The sequence below is a fragment of the Bactrocera neohumeralis genome, chromosome 2, assembly GCF_024586455.1.
Source record: "Bactrocera neohumeralis isolate Rockhampton chromosome 2, APGP_CSIRO_Bneo_wtdbg2-racon-allhic-juicebox.fasta_v2, whole genome shotgun sequence".
Lineage (NCBI taxonomy): Eukaryota > Metazoa > Arthropoda > Insecta > Diptera > Tephritidae > Bactrocera > Bactrocera neohumeralis.
In genome coordinates this window covers 48,963,117-48,985,403 of record NC_065919.1, presented here as the reverse complement: position 1 = coordinate 48,985,403, position 22,287 = coordinate 48,963,117, and the positions used below count along the sequence as shown (strand labels likewise).

General features: G+C 39.1%; 1 protein-coding gene across 2 annotated transcripts in view; it reads left to right on the top strand.

The window, feature by feature from the left end:
• Nucleotides 1–22,287, top strand: part of LOC126750928 (uncharacterized) — a 208,718-nt gene that overhangs the window by 140,687 nt on the left and 45,744 nt on the right. For both annotated transcript variants that reach the window (XM_050460742.1, XM_050460741.1), the window contains 3 exons: nt 5,958–6,396; nt 11,489–11,626; nt 14,545–14,804. In XM_050460742.1, coding sequence (XP_050316699.1) covers nt 5,958–6,396; nt 11,489–11,626; nt 14,545–14,804 — 837 coding nt within the window. The remainder of the gene's footprint in view (nt 1–5,957; nt 6,397–11,488; nt 11,627–14,544; nt 14,805–22,287) is intronic.

The following is a 22,287-nucleotide window of genomic DNA, read 5'->3' as shown; positions in this document are numbered from 1 at the left end:
GAGGTAGCAGTGGTCTGACATTTCGACGTTTAAAACTCCTTGGTAGCTAGCATTCCATAGTAGTTTTTGGCATTTTGAATCGGTTTTCTAATGCGTCGATCATATTGTCCCATTTCGCGCTATTACATGCGTTTCTTATATCAATTCTTGCAAGAAGGTCTACTGGCCTCGTGAAGTTGTTCTTTCAACGAGCTTGCTCCACGCTACGTTCGACTTTGTCAACGGCTCCGATGGTGGCCACCGACATTGTTTATAGCAGCAATAATCCGGCGTTTCAGTAATCTTTCTAGCAGCTTTCCTGCTGTGTGTAGCATGCATAGTGATCTGTATGCTGAAGGTGTTGTAGCATCTCCTTTGCCTTTGCTTATCAGGGTCAGGTGCTGTCACTTCCTTACTTCTGGGAAAAAGTAAGCGAAAATTAGATTCATCGAATTCGTTCCTGCAAAATAAGTCGTGGAGACCTTTTGTATGGTGTTATTTTCAGAACTGAGTTGTAATGATTGTACTTTACATTAAATAGAAAAAATTTGGATTTCCTTAGCAATTAGAGTGCTATGCTTTGAAAATAAATCATATCGCTCTTGTTGGAAAACCTGGTACAACGTTAAGAGTTTGAGTAAGTCCCTGTCCCACCTGTAACGTGGTTCACACTAATCTAGTTTTTATGAGTCATTTCAGAAATTCACTCACAGTTTGTGCAATTGCTAATCAAAGGCCACTCACTGTAACTAAAATATATGTGCATATTTCTCATCTCTTATGAAGTTGTAGCAACTCCCTCTCACACACACACACACACCAACAAACACAGTTAGTCCTAAAATGTATCACATATTCTTCCGCAGACATTTCCTTCCTTCAAAGGCTGGTCATACAAACAGCTTCCTAATATCGCGCTTATCACATGCATCTCGCGTATTTCATTGATAATCTCGCCCGTAACGCTCCTTACGCACAACCTCCGCCCGCTCAGCGCTCTGCTATGTCTTGCTCACAAAATTATTTCGCTTTCGTTGCCCACTTTATCTGAGCTCTGACATACCATTGTTTCGTATTGTTTGTTTTGTCGCCCTCTCCGCTTGAGATTGTCATCTGCCGCTTCTGTTGGCCTGTGTATGTACGCCTAAAAGTCGGCTTGTACTACGATTAGTGCGGTTACAAGTAGAAAGGCGAAAACAATAAATTGCGCCAAATGGTCTACGGATGACTGTGGTTGAACTTAATAGCGCGTTTAGGATGTGTGCTTAGCGATTACGCATAAAATATGCATATGCTTTGTTCAAATTGATAAATTCATTTGCTTTTGTTCTCAGGCTCAGACGCGCCATGTCTTAGCTGTCAGAGCCCTATTGTTGCCACACATTCTATCAAGCATATAATTTGTCTTTGTTGTTGGCGCAGGCTCGCTTATTTCTTGTCGCTTGGCTGCTGTTGCTTATCAATATGCAATAAAAATAAATAATGAAATTTATATTGAAGGAAAAGGCATATGCCGCCTAGAATATTGAATAAGATATGAAAGCGTTGCATACACGTAGGCGCTTGGCAGAGAGAAGCGCTGTTACTTTTACTTTATAAACATAGTTGGATATGTATGGCTGCTTGCAAGCAACCATATGGCTTATATACTCTTTATAAATACCTCTATGTGTTTAAATACATACATATATGGTATATGTGTATATACTTATATACATTTATATACCCTCCAGCTTGTACATTCACATTTGCTCTGTCATATGTTTTAGTTAAGAGTTTTGACGTTGGTTTCGTTACTGTTTTATCGCCATCATAACTTTCTGCTGCCATTTTATACATAACTGTTTTTCCGCTTCTGTCTTGTACTCTATCAGACTTTCTGTGTATATTCATTAACTTTTTTCTGCTTTTATTGCTGCTATTCAGTACTTTGCTATGTCTTCTCACCGCAATATCTTCATATAAGTATGTGTGTACTGCATATACGCAAATGTACGTCATCCAGAATACAGATCGCAATACATAGACAAACTTATTGCCATGCATATAAGTTCGGCATTTATTACTATAACAGAGATCAATACTCGAACGCATTCAAATTTGGGTTAATTAGATACATGATTACCGAATTTATGCTCTGCATATGTATTAATTAAAATTTGATAGATAACTTTCATATTGGTGTGAATAATTTTTTGATACATACATACATATATAACTGTACATACAAGAAGCACGAAGTAATACTTAATCAGTTGGTTCCGTGGGAGAGTCTGGAGTTGGGAGTAGGTTAGGTTTAGCGGATTAAAGTTCCGCACTCCGGCTTTTGATGCTTCCCCCCACTTTAAAAAAAAAAAAAAAAAAAAAAAAAAACAAGAAGCATCCCAAAGGAAACAGAACTTTTTGAATCTAGCGCCCCTGGTGGCGCCATCTATTTGTCGACTGGTGCGTTAGTATCTGCTATCTTTATCGAGTGTCCAGTGAGAATTTCATGACATTTCATCCATTGGAAGTGAAGTTATTGCGTTTTAAGTGTCAGTATGTTTGTGTTATCGGTGCGAAAATGAGCTTCCAACAAAGAGCCAACATTAAATTTTGTTGTAAAATTAGTAAAATTTACCGAAACGTTTCAATTGTTGATCAACATGTGGGCCAATCAAAATCCGTGATCACCAAAAATTCCATTGAAACTGTGTGTGAATTCATAAAAAATCAGCCGAAATCCTCATTGAAATTCATGGAAATGAAATTAAACATCTCCAAAACATCGATTTATCGCATTTTAACCGAACATTTGGGCTTACGAAAGGTGTGTGCCCGGTTTGTTCCGCACAAATTGACTGACGACCAAAAATTGCTCAGAATCCAACATTCGAAGGACGATTATTTGACCAAAAATCACATTTTAACCATTACCACTCCCCGTATTCACCTGATATGGCATCGTGCGACTTCTTTCTTTTCGGAAAAATGCATTTGTGCATGAAAAGAAAGCGTTATGCAGAGGTAGAGGCCATTCAAAAGGCTTGCACGGGCGGCCATACCGGCCAGCGAACTAAAACACTCGTTCGACATGCTTTTGGACCGTGCAAAAAGCTGTATTGAAGCAGCCTCCTTCTGGTTTTTCTTCTTTTGAATAAAATAAATTGATTTTGCCGAAAAAACCACTTGTTCTGTTTTTTTTTTCGTTTTAAGTCCTGTTTACTTTGGAACGCACCTTGTACTTCTTCTTCTTAATTGGCGCAGACACCGCTTACGCGATTATAGCCGAGTTAACAACAACACGCCAGTCCAGGAGGATGGAGTCATGTGTAGAAGTTCACGCAAGTGAGGAAAGTTCTCTGATCGCCATTCACTTGGGAGTGGCCAGAAACGATTCTTTTACACATGGCTCAAGCATCTCACTACTTCCGGTCTTTGACCAAGTATCCTCTGGGTAGTCTAAGAACATCCGTTTGAAGGCGAGCTAAAGTGAGAAGGCGAAATATCCCCTACATAGGGTTGTGCGCTGGATTTGGGACCCGCCACGTAAAAAAAACACCCCCAATGAATAGTAAAAAGAAAACAAATAAGAAAAAACGAAAAAAAAAGAAAAAAGCACCTTGTACTACTGTGGTAAAAAATAGTAAGAATTTTTAATTTAAATAACCCGAAAACCCATGAAAAAAGACTGTCGGTAATATTTGTTGACGCGAGCAAGTGTTTTTGATTGGAACAAATTATTCAAAGAGCGTCGAAAACGCGTTGAACCACTTCCAGGACGGCCATCAATATCAACTGATGATCAACACGTCAATAAAATAAAGGCATTGGTGCTTGAGAATTGACGCGTAACAGTCAGAGATCTGACTGGCAACGCTGGAATATCGGAAAAATCAGTGAAAACCAGTTTGAAAGATCATTTGGGCCTAAGAAAATCACGAAATCACGGTTGGTTCCAAAATCACAAATTTTTTTCGAAAAACAGCTTCGCGTTAACGTATATGAGATAATGCTTCTACCAAAATGCCATGAGACGTATTATTACTGGCGATGAGTCTTGGATTTATGTTTACGACCTGAAAACAGACATTCAATCGGTCGAATATTGTGGTAAAGGTGAGCCGAAGTCGAAAAAACCAAGCAGGTCAAAAATCACGGTTATGTTGACAGTTTCCTCGATTATTGAGGTGTGATGCACTCCGGATTCTTCCGAGCAAACGTTGGAACGAGAATATTTCGGGCCAAGGAGGATTCCTTTTAAGGGGAATTCATAGAAGAAGACTATTTTTTGCGCATTGTAATATTCACTGTCTCATCGGTAAGGGAAGGTTGTTCAATAAGTTTGGTCGTTTGATAAGAAAAACACAATTTTTCAAGATTCAAGATACACTTTATTATTAGGTACAATTTCCCTAAACATTAATTAAACTTGCTCCAACGATTCTCCAATCTGTGGATCCCATCCCTGAAGTGAGAATTCCGGAAGGTCTGCAAAATACGCTTCAACAGCCGTTATGAGCTCTTCATTTGATGAAAAGCGCTTGCCACGCATACGTTTTTTGAGTTCTGGAAAGAAATTAAAGTCGCTGGGGGCCAAGTCTGGTGAAGACGTTGGATGCTTCAACAATTCGAACTTTAATTCATGGTTTTTAGCCATTGTCAAAATGCACTTGTGACACGGTGCATTGTCCTGATGAAAAAGGATTTTTTTCTTCTGCAAAGCGGGTCTTTTTCACGAATTTTTTCCTTCAACTGGTCCAAAGGTTGCAATAATATTCAGAATTAATTGTTTTACCAGTTTGCAAATAATCTGCAAACCAAATTCCTCTCGCATCCCAAAAAACTGATGCCATAACCTTCTTGGCCGATTTCCGGACACGAACTCTTTCGAAGCCGAACAACCAGGTGCACACCACTCTTTAGACTCTGGTTTTGATTCAGGATCATGGTGTTAGATCCAAGTCTCATCCATAGTGATGAATCGACGAATAAAATCCACTTTGTTGTTTTTAAAACGAGAAAGTCGCATTCGAATGTGTTTTGGTTCCATTGTTAGCGAATGCGGCATCCAGCTTTCTATAACCCAAAATTTCACTATGATGTATGTATGACTCGCACTGCCTAATGAGATGTGTGAAGCCTCTACTAATTCCCTCTTAGTTTTCCAAAACCATATCCTGTATTTTGGCAATGATTTCTGGTGTTGATGCGATTTTTGGACGTCTTTCATGTGGATCGTCTTCAAGGCTTGTGTACAACCACGTTTAAATTCAGCTACCCATCTTTCTACTGTTCTATTTGTAGGTGAACAATCATTATACACTTTTAACATTCGTTCGTGAATTTGCTTTGTTGCTACACCTTCCAAAAATAAGAATTTTATCACTGCACGATATTAAATTCTTTCCATAGTAAAAAAATAAATGTCTCGTAAACAAAGAATGAATTCAGAGATTGAAATGAAACTTCACTGACGTTCATATGAGGAGTGTAGCAACAAAACAAAAGAAAAATTTGGGCTAATGGCAACGCCTTCTCTTATCGAATCTGGTACTTACTATATATCGAAATCTCTCAGCCAAATCTAAATCAAATCGGAAGTGACGCAAGCTCTCTTGACGTTCGTTGAAAAGTAGCTGGCGGAAGCAGAAAATGTGGGATCGGATTCAGATGCTAAATAGAAAGATAGACCACGAACATGCGAGAACTTGCGAAAACCACGATTGTGATGGGCCCACTGCCACCCGCAAATGATTTATCAGCACAAAAAATTTAATAAGTTTTCGCAAAAACGGCGATACAGAGTAGTGAATAAATTTTTAGCTATTTTTTATGTTCCACCTCGAAAGAAATATTAAAAATATATTCTTAAACCCAAACGCCACTGCTTACCAACTATCAATTTTATTGCACAATATTTGCATGCATCCACATGAATCTAAATGCAGCAGCAATCATCTAATTGACTAACATTTTATGCAACTTCCTCTTTGCAGCTTGAAAAAATTACACAAAGTGCAGCTACTCGTCTCCGAGGCGAACATCTTCTATCATCCGAACTTGGAGCGTCAACTGCGCGCTGACTACGAGGCGCACACCAACTGTAGCAGCTTCGCGTGCCGCCTGCGTGACAGCGTCATTGGCACTCACCAATTTCGAGTCAATCAATATGATTTGAATTTTATGTGGCAACAAATGGAGGCGTACGCACAATACACCGCCAACAGCAGCGCGCCGGATGCGGAACTGCCGAGCGCGAGCGAAATTGGCGCCAGCACAGCGCAGCGCGCAAAGCGCGGTACAGGCGGCGGCGGCGGTGCGAGGGATAGCGAAGATGTGGCAACGAAGAATTACCGCTACTTCACGGCGCAGTCAGGCGTGGATTTCAAGAGCAGCACGCAGCTGATTTTCGATGTGCTAATGCAGATAATTGAGGTGAGTGCGTAAACTGTGCTGCCGAGCAGCGATGTGAAGTGGGCGCGGACGGCGGGAAAGGGGGTGAATAAAATGCGCAAAACCAGTGAATATAGCAAAAGCAAGACAATTTCTGATGAGTATTAAGGCAGGTACGCGTTGCGCGCTTGGCATGCAGATTTCGTGTAAAGTTGCAAATTGCTTGGTGCAACTTATATAACTTGCAACGCGCAACTTGCGACCTGCAGCTATTCGTGCAACACGCAAAATCAATCAAAATTTCACGCGCAACTAATGCAAATCACAGTTAGCGCCAGTTGCCAGCGCGCGGCTTGTTGCTACCATTGTTGTTGCACATAAAATTTTACACCGTTATGTATGCAACTAGCGGCGCCGAATGACAGAAATCCAAATTGGAATTCATTAGGCGAACGCGTTGCGGGTTTGAAGGACATTCGCCTGGCTTATTGATGGCGTTTGTTAATTGCTTGGCTGCTTGCAACGCGATTCCACGCATACATACACACGTACATACAGCTGTAGTGCTGTTAGTCACTTTAGTCAGTCTCGATTATTGCTAACGGCCTGACATGGCATTTGAATTGCCTTGAGCGGGCCGACATGTCGTATGAGCAATATTCACTATGCAGTTTGCATGCCACACACGCTTGCCGCATATGCAACACATATTGATATGTGCGTGTTCGCGCAGTTTGTGCTGCCAAATAAATTTTGACACAAATTCACTTGCTGTGGCATGTAAAATTCGCCAGTTTGAAACAAACGAGCAGCTGCCGCGCCGTGCCACATGTGTGTAGTGACGCCTATAGGGCACCCCTTAACACCATGTGCGTGCGTTTGTAGTTGTAGGTTGGTTATTTTTGAGCGCACCAAGTGCTTCGTGACAGCTTTTGTTATTACTCACGCTGTGTGCGTGTGTGTGTGCGTGTCCGTGTGTGCGCCCCTAGAGTTGCTGGCAAAGTTTTGCCTGTGTCACATAAATTGAGTGGCGTGCAAGTGCGCAACGCCGTCGCTAAATGTTTGCAGTCTGAATGACTCTTGCTTGATCTTGCCACACACTACACCTTCAGATCATATTTAAATCCACAATGTGGGCGACATTTGGCTACTCACGTGCGCATACAAATGCAGTCGGTTGAAACGGAGCTACGTTTTTCCTGGAATTTATGTCTTCGTGCGCATAGGTTTAAATATTTTTTAGTGGTTTTAAACTTTAAAAGGCTTTTAAAAATAATGAAAAATGAAAAAATATCGATAATTTTCCCCTCTCTGTTCAATACCTCTATCTGACGGAGATGCGCCAACATCCGGCAGCGCTCTGTATTATGAGTGACACTAACACCAAAGCGATCCCTTGTCAGTGTGCTTTAAGATTTCAGTTTTTAAATTTCAGTAGCCTACAGTTATTTTGCGACAGCAATGCCAGAGGCCATTTCTCACCAATTCTGACTTGTTAAAAGCGAAAATAATAGTAAAAATTTCCTAACACTTGGAATCCTACGTTACAAAAATCACAAAATAGCTGAAACGATGGAAAATTGTTGAACTTAAATTGTAATCAGGACACCTCAAATACCCCACAGACCTCGTAGCACATCAGTCGCAAACTTTTCCTTCAGATTTGTTGAGTCTCATGTCATGTCTGAAACCTTCACTTCTACTATTGAGTTAGTTTTGTGCATTCTTGGTTCCTAGAAAAGGGTTGATAAGGGACCTGAACGCTGCAAACCGCTGTTCCTGTCTACCCTCTGAAGATCACAGCAGATCGTAAAGTCTAAAATCAAGTTTTATAGTTTTTAAATTAGCCATGGCGATCCTTAACACTCAGGAAATTTTTAATAATCTTCAATATGTAATTACGCCAACCAAAAAGTTTGTGCTCCCTTTTTGTATTGTCGTTGACAAAATTTATACCATTGGAAAGCAGTAGACATTCAGATGTGCACAACACATTTCACAATGTTCACTTTTTGCTCAAATTCTTCAATAATATTTAAAAACTATAAACATTTTTAATAAATTGTATTTTCTATTGGTCAAACTTGATGCCCGCAGTCCCTTCTTGAGTGAAAGCTGTAAGTGTTAGCTATTCAGCGATAGGCTCATCCATATATGTATACATATATATATATATATTTTCCCGTAGCTCCTAGGTGGAACATAGGGTCTCAATGGACTCCATATGATATAGCAATACAAGGTCTGTCGCAAAAGAAACAGGACTGTTAAAAAAACAACAAAAAATTAATATTTTTCAAAAGTTATATTTTTTTATTCAAAGTAGTTTCCTTGTGCTTCGATACAGCGTTTAGCCCGGTCAATTAGCATTTCAATTGAGTGTTTAAGGTCATTTTTCGGAATGCTCTTGAGAATATCGGTCGTCGCCTTTTGGATAGCTGAAATGTCCTGAAACCAGTGTCCTTTTATGGGCAAATGAAGTTTTCCAAATAGGTAAAAATCACAGGGTGCCAGATCAGGTGAGTAGGGTGAGTGATGAATGGTTAATATGGAGTTTTTTGTCAAAAAATCAGTGACAAGCGTCGACCGATGACACGGCGCATTATCGTGCAACAGGCGCCAGGACTCTGCCTCACGGTATTGTGGTCGAGCACGACGAATGCGTGACAAAAGACGCTTCATAACACCAAGGTAAAACACAGCATTAATCGTTTGGCCAGGTGGGACGAACTCTCGGTGTACAATACCCTCGGAATCGTAAAAACAAATCAGCATTGTCTTTATTTTTGACTTCTGAAGACGACCAACTTCTGATCGTCACAGAGGTCCTCACGACCTTCTTGGAATCGCTTAAACCACTCATGCACATTACTACGGGATAGGCACTGATCACCATAAACTTTTTTCATCATTTGAAATGTTTCAGCAAACGTTTTCCCAAGTTTAAAATATGATTTTGAAATATGAAAATTCAACTGTATTTTATTTGTTTGTGATTGTGAATACATGCGTGCGTTCAGAAATATTAGGGTCAGAGGCACGAAAAAATGAGAATTTTCAGTATTTTTTTACTTTTAAATCGTGTTATTTTACAAAAGTAGTAATATGGCATTTATATTAGGTTGTCAAAAAAGTCTTGCGGTATTTTCGCTAGTTGGCGCTGAAAGCGCGTAGTTCTAGTTTTATTCGTCGCATCGGATCATGCTATACCTTTTTGGAAAGCTCATTTCACGCGCTAACACGTGTTTGATTGATTGTAGTTTCTTTTAAGTCGTTCGTGAGTTATAGCGTCGCAAACATGGAGCAAAATAAAGAGAAAATACGGCATATCTTACAGTACTACTACGATAAAGGCAAAAATGCATCTCAAGCCGCCAATAAAATTTGTGCAGTTTATGGACCCGATACAGTTTCCATTTCCACCGCACAACGACGGTTTCAACGTTTTCGTTCTGGTGTAAAGGTGGTCGAAGATGTGCCACGCTCCGGAAGGCCTATCGTCGAAAATTGCGATAAAAAAAGCTGAATTTGTCGAAAGAGACCGGCATAGTAGCAGCCGTAGCATCGGTCAGGAGCTGGGCATGAGTCATCAAAAATTCATTTCAATTTCAATAAAAGAAATTCAATAAAAATACCGCAAGACTTTTTTAAAAACCCATTATTATATAAAATTAATTTCCAAAGTTATAGCTTTTTGTGTTGACCCAGTTCCAAAAAAAGGTACTTGCGGTGACAACCACAAGTCCTTGGAGATTCTTCTAAAATCAATCGGACAAAAAAAAATAGTATTCTAAATAGATAATCCTGTGCCTGATCGAAGAAGTTTTTTTTCAAAAATTAACAAAATTGCGGCCTCAGGAAATTTTTGTCTATATGTATTTTTGGGAAAAAATCAACAGTTAATTGGTCTTAAAAAATCGAAATTTTAGACAAAAAGAATCCTTCGATCAGGCCCGAGTTTATTATGTATTCTAAAAGCTGTAAAAATTTCATTAAAATCTACTGAGCGGTTTTCGAATTACAGTTGTCACCAGTTCAAAAAACATAGTTTTGAGAAAAATGCGTTTAAAGTTTCACACTAGCGCTTTGAAGTGCCCGAGCTATCTTCGTTATTTGTCGAATAACTCAAAAACTAATTATCGGATCAACGTGAAATTTTCAGAGAATAGTTTTAAAATATTACACTTAACGAAAATGCAAAAAAAAAAATAATTTTTTGAAAATTCTGACTACCCCTAACCCCTTAATATATTGTATTTAATACACCCTGTCAAGAAAGTATCGGGAATTTAAAAATAAAACGAAAATAATTTATTTTATCCCCTCCGTCATTCGGATGATTGCTGGTTCGTAAGTGTGTCATATTCGTAGACCCATGTCTCGTCACCAGTAATTATGCGTTCCATGAAGGTGGGATCCGAATTGGCTCGATCCAGCATGGCTGCAGCTACCTGCTCTCGATACCGTTTTTGAAGGAAATTCAGCTTTATCGGTCTTGCAGCAACGCGTTGCAAGCCCAATTTTTCATGCATAATCGTACGTACGCTCTCGTGTGACATCTCCAATTTGTGGGCAATCTCTCTCAAGCTCTCATGTTATTTTCGGCAACAATTTCCTTTACTTTTTTAACGTTATCATCGGTCACACTCGTTGAAGGCCGTTCAGAACGAGACAGGTCTTCGACGGGCTCCCGACCCTCCTTGAATGCTCTGTACCACTCGTAAGTATGCGTTTTGGATAGAGAAAATTCAACAAAAGCCTTGTAATAAAGACCAAGCAAGTTGACCGCTTTTTGGCTCTAACAAAACTAAATTAAGCATTTTCTCAGTTTTTGTTTATAGAATCAAGATTATTTCCTCAGTGTATGTGTTCGATATTTTATTTCTTTATCTGCTGTTTGTACGAAAACGAATGCAACAAATTTGAGATACTGAAAATCTATCTGGCTAGTTAATCTTCATCTATAAATTGTGGTTTATGTACCATATAAAGAAGTGCAAATGTCTATCCATTCATAAGTAAATAAGTGTCTTTTATGTCTTACAATTGATTGATTTGACAATTGTCAATAAATATTCTAACCTTTTTTGGCCACTCGAGATGCGTGTTCATCAAGATTTTCTATTTCTTTCAGCACAATCACATTTTGGTCTTACCAAATCTGGTGAAATTCACTGAAATTTGCGAGAGTCGTGATCAAATCAAATGGATTAAGGATAAAGCTTTAAAATTGCAGGAGACTATACCAATGGACGACACCATTTCACATCAGGTAAGCGCAGAGAGGCAAAACCCAAAAACCTACATACATACATACATACACATATCACTTATTTGCAGTCATATATTGATACACTAGGCGTCAAATGAAAGTATAAATGTAGTATATACTGGCAACCTCAGATCATTAATTTACTTCCTACATTTTTGCTTAAGAATAAATTCATAAAGCATTTTATGTAGAAGCACCGTTATGTAAATAAATAGTTGGAGTAATGTTTACACTTATTATTTAGACGAAAAAAATATTTACTGCATCGGGAGTGATTAGTCTTCGCTGGTGAGCCTATGAGTGCGCGTCAAATGAAAGTATAATTTTAGTTTTGGTCCTTTTTTTCAAGGTAAAACTGAATTTTACTATATATTTAATTCATTTGTATTTATTAAGGGAATTTATGTCATGGTGAAATTTTTTTGTTCTGTTCTTAGAAAAAATATAAAAAAATTTAAGAGAATCGGATCTTAATTGTAGAAGATGGGAAGAGGGGTGAAACGTATCAAACAAATTTATGAAAAATATTCCATTTCGAACAGAGAGGGAAGAAGAAAGATTTTTGAATAATCCAAGAGAAGAAAGAAGAAGCAAGACTCAATACGGTGGAGGTCCAAAGACCAAAATTTCTATACACGCTGAGCGACTTGTACGAGAAAAGCTCCTGAAACCCCTGAAATTTTATCATGGGAGTTGATTAAAAGTTTTGGTTTGGATGTTTCCATTAGCACAATGAAAAGAAAACTACAAACATCTGGTTTTAAGAACTATGTCGCAAAAAAACGAGCAATGTTTTCCATTTCGAGTAGGAAAAAAGGACTAGAGTTTGCAAAACAATATCCAAATATGCCAACCCCATTTTGAGATAAAGTAATTTGGTCCGATTAATTAAAATTCGAGCTAAGGAGTTAAAAAACAGTGTAGTGTAAACCTTATAATCGCTTAAGCCACAGTGCATACAATCATCAGTGAAGCATGGAGGATGTTCTCTCATGGTTTGGGGCTGTTTCTCAAAATTTGGTGTAGGTTGTGTACTTAAAATCGATGGACGAATGACGGTTGCTTCATACGTTAACATTCTTAGCGAAAATTTTAAAATAAATGCGGAAAAAGTTAACTTGGGGTCGTTTATCTTCCAATAAGACAACGACCCCCAACACACATCTCGCCTGACTACTCGCTTGTTTGAAGAAGGCTTAAAGAAAAACTGGCCTGGCCAACTCAGTAACCGGATTTAAATCCAATTAAGCATTGTAGTTAATTTTTGATTCAAAAATACCAAAAAGCAGCCGTACAAACTTGGAAGAATTTTTCTTAGAGACGAAGCGTCAACTTGACATTATTCCAATGAAAATATTAGAAAATTTGGTTCGAGGCATGCCAAAACGTCTTCCTGCAGTAATTCAGAATAAAAAAGGCAATATGAATTACTAAATTTACTTTTAAATCAAACGTTTCGTATTTTTTTCAAAATTTATACTTTCATTTGACCACTTTTATATAGGAGTCCCTTTTTTAAAGTGGAACAAATTTTTTTCCTTTCTATTCTGGAAAAATTTTTTTTAATATATAATTTGTTACTTAAATATTTATTTTAATGTAATATAAATGTATGAATTATTAGTTGTTTATTTTAATAAAACTGCATTGAAATAACGTCTGTGAAATTTATACTTTCATTTGATGCCTAGTGTATATCTAGTATATATGCACTTGAAGTTTACTGATTACGGTTGCTTAGCTGGATATATATATGTATATACATGTATGTATATATATATGCATGTATGTATGTGTGTATGTATCTTTATTTTGTCTTGTTCTTTGCAATTGCTGAGATTTTTGTCCAAATTATTATCACATTTTTTTTCTCATTTTAGTGTTGCCACTTCAGTTTTTGTATCAGTTTCCGCCATACCGAGTCAAACAAAAAATGTTGTAGCTGCAATTTGTGCACTTTTTTCTTGTTGTACCTGCTTTTGTTGCGGCTACTTTGCCAGCCATGTTGCAACATGCAACTTACAACACGGTACTTAGCGCTTACAATGCAGCAAGACGTGTCCAATCGCATGTGCCACATATTACCGGCAACTGCTAACATGTAGCATGCCTCTATGCTCACAAATACTTGTATATACAGTTATATGTGTATATTTTTATGTCTGCTGATTTGTAAGTGTGGCAGCCACAGCGGCAATTGAACTTAAACGAATTTGTTAAGTTCATTCTCGCATTGCCCGTTGCAGCGTCGTTTACCCTGCACTTGCCACCTGCCAGCCGCCAGCCAGGTGCAGTTGCTTATCAGTGTTTTCCTAGAAGAAGCCGCTATAAATAGCTACACTTGTCTGTGCCACCTGCGCTGGCTCTACTTTTACCCACTTACTTTCTTATTAGTTTGTGTGTACGTGCCGACGTCTGTCCACATCCGTATATCGGACACGGCTAGGCAATCTCTACGACCGTCTCTCCGTTCGTCTGTCTGTCCGTCTGTGCGTCTATCTGTCTGCCTGTGCGTCTGTCCATCCACTTATACGTCTATTTGTCCATCTTGTGTTCGTGTGCTTGGGCTTTCGTCGTCTGTTCGCCGCCATGTTTTCCCAAGTAATATCGCAGACACTTTGTGGCGCTTGCATTTAACTTGGCTTACAAATGCACGTGAACGCATTTAAATGCCTGTGTGTGTGCATATGTGTGGGTGTGTGTGGCCTTCATGCTCTGCATTTAAGTCGCACATTCACACACTGCAGACATGAATTGTATGCTTCGCCACTTCGTTTGCACCTCCTCACCCGTGTGTGTGCCTCGGCATCTTTAACTCTTTTTCACTTTTTCAGTTTCCGTTTTCATTCTCTATCTCGTATCTGCGTCGATATCTGGTTGCTATTTTATTTTGATCGCTTTTCTTTTACACTTTGCAGCACTTAATCTACTTACTGTGCAAAACGCAAGCCATGCTGATACCCACCATCGGTGAATTGCAACAATTGTGCCAGCTCATTGGCAATTATTTGAAGAGTTCGCACATCTTCATACGAAATGCAACGCTGGCCGGTCTGCTCTGCCTGCTCGAGTGCTGTTCGAAGACCAACACCACCATCGGCCGCTTGAGCGACGAGTTGACGTTGCTGCGCGACCTGATTGTGGGCTACATCAATCGTCATGGGATTATCGATGTTAGGTGAGTACCAAGATTGCTTAAGTACATGTCTGCGTATGTGTGTGTGTGTGTGTGTTTGTGAAGTTGGCGTTATCCGTAAATGTTTAAACAGTTGTTTTAGCTTTGCTTCAATCAACAAACGTACGAAAGAAATCAGATTAAGGCTAATGAAGTTAGCCCGAACTTAGAATACTAATAAAACTGCGCTGCTTGAAGTGTGTGTGTATGTGTGTTGGTTAGCGAGATTAGTTGAACAATGGCTTTTACAATCGTTTGCTTGACTCATTGACATGTTTTTGCGTAAATTTATTCTGCTTTTGTTAAAATAGATTTATTGAAAATTACGTAATCACTGGCAGTTAAAGTTGTTATGTTATTTTATTGAGAACCAAAGGCTGGCAATTTTGTAGAAGTTGTATTTATGGTCCGGATACTATTACAGCCATTCATGCGCGATTCGATTTCGTCGGTTCCGTTTCGAGAAATTTTATTCGAAAGGTGTTGCATCTGCTTTAGAAGGCCAATTGTCAAAAAAATCGATACAAAATTAATGGAAATTGCCGAGTCCAACTGTTTTATAAGCGCACATCCGATTACCTAAGTGCTAAACAATGCAAAAAACCATGTGGAACCTTTAAATAAAGGAGGTTGTAAAAAACATGGTCGATGTATGGGTACAACAAGAGTTAACGCAAAAAAATAAAATATTCCACCAAAAAATCGCTGCTAAACCGCAAAAAATATGTTCCATTTCTGAAGCGGATGGTTCTTCTTCTTTTTAATTGGCGTAGACACCGCTTACGCGATTATAGCCGAGTTAACAACAGCGCGCCAGTCGTTTCTTCTTTTCGCTACGTGGCGTCAATTGGATATTCCAAGCGTAGCCAGGTCCTTCTCCACTTGGTCCTTCCAACGAAGTGGAGGTCTTCCTCTTCCTCTGCTTCCCCCGGCGGGTACCGCGTCAAATCTGTCAAGCAGGAGTGCAAGTCGAGTAGAAAATCGTTCTGCTATCTGTTGCTGCAATCACGCAGCTTCTCGACGTCGAACCTTCCTTGTGTTTGTTGGCGTGTGTGTTTTGCTGCACAGAGGCGGGTGCGAATCTTGGCTGCAACAAGATAGTGGTCCGAGCCGATGTTAGGACCTCGGAGCGCACGCACCGCTTGAGACGTGTCTTCCGTCTATCACAACATGATCGATCTGGTTGGTGGTTTTTCGATCCGGAGAATGCATTTTTTTATGTTGGAATCTAGTACTACAGATAACCATATTTCGGGCCCCGGCGAAGTCGATCAACCTCAACCCATTTGGGGATGTTTCCTCGTGGAGGATGAATTTACCGACCGTCATGCCATAGACACCTTCTTTGCCCACCCTGGCGTTAAAGTCGCCAAGCACGATTTTGACATCGTGGCGGGGGCATCTCTCATAAGTGCCCTCCAAGCGCTCATAGAAAGCATCTTTGGTCACATCGTCCTTCTTTTCCGTCGGGGCGTGGGCGCAAATCAGCAATATGTTTAAGAACCTCGCTTTGATGCGGATTGTGGCTAGACGTTCATTCACTGGAGTGAATTTGGGCCGTACTTCTTCTGTGATGTTCAAGATCGGCTCATTACTGTGAATGGGGATCGCTACCGCGCTATGATAGCCGAATATTTTTGGCCCGAATTGGGTGATATGGACCCGGACAATATGCGGTTCCAACAGGACGGCGCCACAAGCCACACAGCGAATATTACAATCGATTTATTGAAAACCAAGTTTGGTGAACGTGCATGCAAAAGAAATCGAGTTCCATGCATAATGGCATCAAATGTACTACAAAAAAATTTCATTGATATCCCAAACTTTTGTAGCGCTAAACCCATTAAAATTACACGTTTATCGACCAAAACCTTCGAAAAATTACTTCCGGCTCAAAGAGGATTATTGTGAATCTAAAGCTTTTATTACCGAAAGTTATCCTTTTTAATTCATAAACATTGGTCTATATTCCGCTAGAAAATGGTGACCTTGAACAGGGTATGTTGAGTTTGATCAGCATAACGAGCTGAGTTTATTTACCCATATCCGTCTATATATATGAGAATTAGTCGCTCAGAGTTTGAGTTATCAATCTGAAATTTCACACACATACTTTGTTTGCAAATAAGCTTGCTATTTGTCGAAACCGCCGGCATCGCATCAAGTCCTTGCATGGAAAACTTCTTGATCTGACAATATATCTTCACGAAATTTGTCTTGAATAATGCTCAAAGTAGCGGTACAATCTTCCAACAACTTTTTCAGATCAAACCACTAGCATTTAGCTGGCGGACAGTATTTTCTCTGATCCAGCCTATAACCATGTCTCTCCTCTAAGAGGATTATGAAGTCAAAGTGATACTTGTGTGGGCTCAGTGTAAAATCTTCTAAATATCAGGCTAGTTCACTTATACATACGTTTTTAGGTGTAAGCTTCTGTTCGAACTCGTGGAACTTTAAGAAGAAATTTATCCTTTGCCTTTTCGTAACGTACCTTAGAAAAACTATACTTTCGCTTCGCAATACTTTATGGCGTGGTAACACATAAGAAAACAAGTTTTAATTAAGTTCAATGCGTTTGAAATTTGAACAGTATTACTGTCTTACTGTCCTTCTTTAGATATGTCAGACTATCAACTCTCAATCATGACCTCGAAAGTTGTTGCGTTATCATACCGGACAAGAAGGCTTTTAGAGGTATGTATGTGGTGTAAAATTTCGGATAACGAAAACAAAACGAGTTGTTTGCTTAAATTCCAATATGCTTTAAGTACCCTCATTTACGTTAGAATTCTGTGGTTCTCTCCTGCATACTCTCCGTAACTTATTGGCAGTAGCAGCAAGTTATTAAACCAATATGGAAAGTTAGCTTCAAAGACCACTTCAATAAAACAATATATATCGAATAAGCAATAACACATACGCCACACGAACACACACACACACGTACACAGCACATGAATGCAGCCAAGCGTTGCTCGACCGCTGCCGTCTGTCTACCTGCTCAATCAAGTATGTCAGCAATTATTATTGTTTTGTTGCGGTTAGTTATTGTTTTCTCAATCACAAAGTTTTATCGAACCCAGGAACCAATGGCTATTCGACTTGTCTTGTCAGCGGCGTCTGGCGTTCTTTTTTTGCTTGCCATGTCACTGCGGCGCCAACACAATACAGACACGCACACACATATGCTAGAGCTGCACCCAGCTGTTTTGTGGTTTATGCAACATCCATTTGAGACTCTTCGAGCGCCAGCAGACGATACAGTGCAGCATCGACATCTGCGCTCCGCTACCCCCTGCCGTTGAACCGCTAGCAAAGCGAATGTAAAACTTTGAAGATTTCACCCAGCCGAAGAGGTGCGGGGTGTAGCTGCTGCAAAGAGAAACAATTCTATTAAAAAGCACTATAAATTTGAAAATTTTTTAACGTTTGTCTATGTGTGCGTGTATACAAAACAAACACTATACGTATGTATGTATGTTGTTGATTGTTTGTGCATCACTTGAAAGCCTGCTGCTGCGGTTTATTGCCAGTTTTCAAGGACTTTTGCTGCAACCGCAATATCGATGACGGCCACATGCTCAGGGTATTGAGTGCAATCTTCTATTTTTTTCTAATTTCATATGTTTTATTTGTTTATTTTCCATTTCGGAGCTACACGTTTTTAGTTATCTGAGTTTTGAAGTGAAAATTTTGCAAATTCTATATATATAATCTATATCTATATGTAGCACGAGGTCAAATATATTTACATACAACACAAGGTAGTTGCAAAACTAGAGCCATATATATCCACAATCTTACTATTTTAGGATTTTCCATTTAAATCCTATGACATGAAAATAAACACGTGTCTCAACACTCGGAAATCCCCACACTCTTCGATTTCATACCGGATCACTTGGATCATGGAGTCGCCAAACCAAAGTCTGGCGGCTCTTTCTCTGCCCATATACCGGCGAGGGAGTTGCGGGTGGGAAGAAGCCGTTGCAGGAGAGTGGCAGTGAGCTTCTTTACGGATGGATCAAGGCTTGGGAGGAAGGTTACTGTCAAGAGCCCTCTATCAACTCCAACTTGAGACTACCGGACTATTGCAGTGTTTTCCAAGCCCAGGTTGCAGCCATTAATGTAGCAGTAGATTTACTGCTTCGGTGTACAGTCTCCAGCGAAGTGACCATCCACTCAGATAGAAGGGCGGCAGTACTAGCTTTGAACTCATTAACAGTACGTTCAGGGTTGGTTCAGTTAGTGACTCGTTATCAATAGCATAGAGTCTCTTTGAGATAAGACCGGTATGTGTGCCAAGTGCAGGCAGTTCTCAGCTACGTTGTCAAGTATCTCTTACAACATCTCTCTGTTGTCAACACGACGAATTTCCGGCTTCTTTAACTTTTCCGATGTTGTCGTCATTAACAAAGTGTGAAAAGACGATTCGCATAAGACAAGTTTTCGATAACTTAGCGTCCTTCACTGAATGCTTTGTACCACTCAAATAGTTGTGTTTATGATAAATTAGACTCCTAATCTTTGAAGCATTTCATGGGTATTCCATCCATTTTGTTTGATTTTATGTTCTCAAAGTATAATTTAGTGTGTCGATCCGTCAAATATTCAACTCTTAATGAGTGCCCAAAAACGTTTTATCGCACCTAATACTTTCACTCTGTTCTTTCCGGTAGTTCACCGGTAAACAAGGTTTATAATTCTTTAGAAAACAGATTGATACCGGATAGTATTCTTACTAACTGTAGGTCCATATATATTATGAAATTTTGTAGGAAACTTACCTCCTTATGAGTTAAAAATAGTTTTAATATATACTAGGTGGTCGTCTATATATATTTTTTCGTTATCCTCAAACGCAATATGAAGTTCTTAAGAAAACCACTCATTTTTATAACGGAATCTCTAGGATATCGATCGAGTTATATATTGTCAGCATTTTCCATTAGTTAATAAGCTGCTATCATAATCCAACCTAACTTAACCTCAAATTTTAAGCAAACTTTCATATAAGTCTCAATAAATATCGAAAAAAATAATATAATATTTGGGATTTTATGTTTTTTAAGTTATATGCGTCATTATTCTACAATTGTTTTCTATTTTCTGAAGACTTGGTATAATCTAGTTTTAGTTTCAATGAAAACTATAGTTATCTCAACCATAGTTCCACGCGAAATTAATTATGTTTTCTTTTTGTAAGGCTATGACGCTAGTGTAGAGGTTAGGTTGGATTAGATCCCTCAAGATAGAGCTGAATTACACTTAGATCCTATCAACAGTTCCTTGTAAGGTCTGTTAAAACTCCTGTTGTTGGATATCAGCTACCGAGAAAGCGCTTTGAAACTGTCACAGGTGGACTTTGCTCAAAGTAAAAAGCTCACTATACCTGTTAAGATTTGCCCTGGCCCTGAAGAACCTTGTGATTTCACAGAAAAAGACGTTGTCCAAAACTGGAGTTAAATTATAGTTCCTGACAGTGTACTCCTCCACAAATCCTTTTCGCAAACCTTGAACCTTCCATAAAAGATCTCACCGTGCCTCAGAGAAAATTTCCCTGGATTCTACAGTATACTTTCCTCGATGGTACGTCATACAGAACTATGCTCGAAACCTGGTAATTGAGGTAGTTTGTAATGCAATCAAAGTATGCGAGGATCATCTAATTCCAAACTGTCCAGTATTGCAGTCATCTCTGAGTCTGAAAGTATTCTTCTTCGAACGAAAAACTTTGGAGAATCCGGAAGTAAATTACTTCTCAATTTGGTATTATTCAATTCCAAATATTCCTTGGAACTTCGTTTATGCACAGTCATGGCTTTGTAAGCTTGTTTCTGCATCACCCGTTATGCCGATTGACCAAATGCAGAGTTGCTTGTGTGTTTTATATGTCTATTTGTTTTTGTTGTATTTCCTGTTATTTAGTCAGCGCCATAGATTTATAGCATCGACTGCGTATTTGTGCGCTCCGTGTGAACTTTCGTCTACTACACACCCACACGCACATAGCTGTATTGGCGTTGCATTTGTCGACCTGTGTCCGCCCACTTGTGACCAACTTTATTCCCAGCATGCGCTTCAGCTTGTTGTCGAAAAGTCATAATTATTGCAGGTGAAGTTTGTTTTTGTTTTTGCCTCTTGTTGCACATTAAATTTGTTGAAAATATTGAGTATTTGCTTTGCTTTTGCTGCGCCGTTGCCGTTTCTATTAATATGGGCGTGTGTGTGTGTGTGTTTGGCAGTGCACTTCGGCATTATTTTATTTATTTGCATGTGTGTGTGTGTGTGTGTGTGTGATATTATTTTGGTAAATACAAATATATGGATTTTTTTTTGCAAATTTTTGTTTTGCCATTTCCGCCAATAAAAAACTCGAAACTCCGAAAACAAGCAAAAAAGTGGCAGCGTCTATGGAGATTAAGATTTGTGTTCAATAAATTGATTTGCATTGAAACAGAGTTATTGTTGTTGTTATTATTGTTGTTTGTGCAATATATTTCTATGAAAATAAATTTGTTAACATTTTTGTGCTGAATTTTATATAATAAATCACGTACTCTCGCCGACAGTGTACATGGTGAGAGATAGTGTTATGTGAGAGTGGAAATTTTGGAAATATAAATATTTCAGCAAATCAGTATTCTTCTAAATGTATGCTGCGGTTAGTAAACTTTTCGATTTTAAATCAATTAAAAATTTGTCGATCGTCAAAATTCGATGGCTATCGTAGAAGCGTTGATAAGACTGCGTTTGCGGTTTATTGTAATCTCTTTGCTAATGCTCTTTCTCGTTCAATCGATTGTTTACACATTGTTAGTCGTTAACCAGGCCTTTAAATAAACAATTTAAATTGCCGCCCGGATATGACCAAATAACATCTAACGGGTGATCTAAGTAGTGGCACTTTTTTCAGTAGCCTTTTCTTGAGAGGTAACTGCGCGAATCCTGTCAAGTTGTCATGTTATTTTTATTCAGTATTGTTTGGCTTTTCATCATAGAAATACTTATGCTTGAACAACGTTTACAAATCGTTCAACTTTATTACGAGAATTCACGTTCCGTAGATAATGTGTTTCGCGCGCTTCGCTCAATTTATGGTCAACATAATCGGCCTACTGAGTATTTATTCGGAACCATCACCCATCCTGAAAACCAGCATTCATTATTGTATAATATTCGACCGAATAGACCATGTCTAGCACGCAGTGAAGAAAATATAGCAGCCGTAGCTAAGATTTACACGAAGACCGCGGAGGGTCGATTCGGCGCCACTCTCAGCTGACATATCGAACGACTTGGCGCATTTTAAGTCGATATCTTAAATTGAAAGCGTACAAAATACAGCTTGTGCAAGAACTGAAGCCGCTTGATCTTCCCAAGCGATATTGCTTCGTTCTATGGGCCCTTGAAAAGTTCTAAGAAGATCCGACATTCTCGAGCCAAATTTTGTATAGCGATGAGGACCATTTCTGGCTCA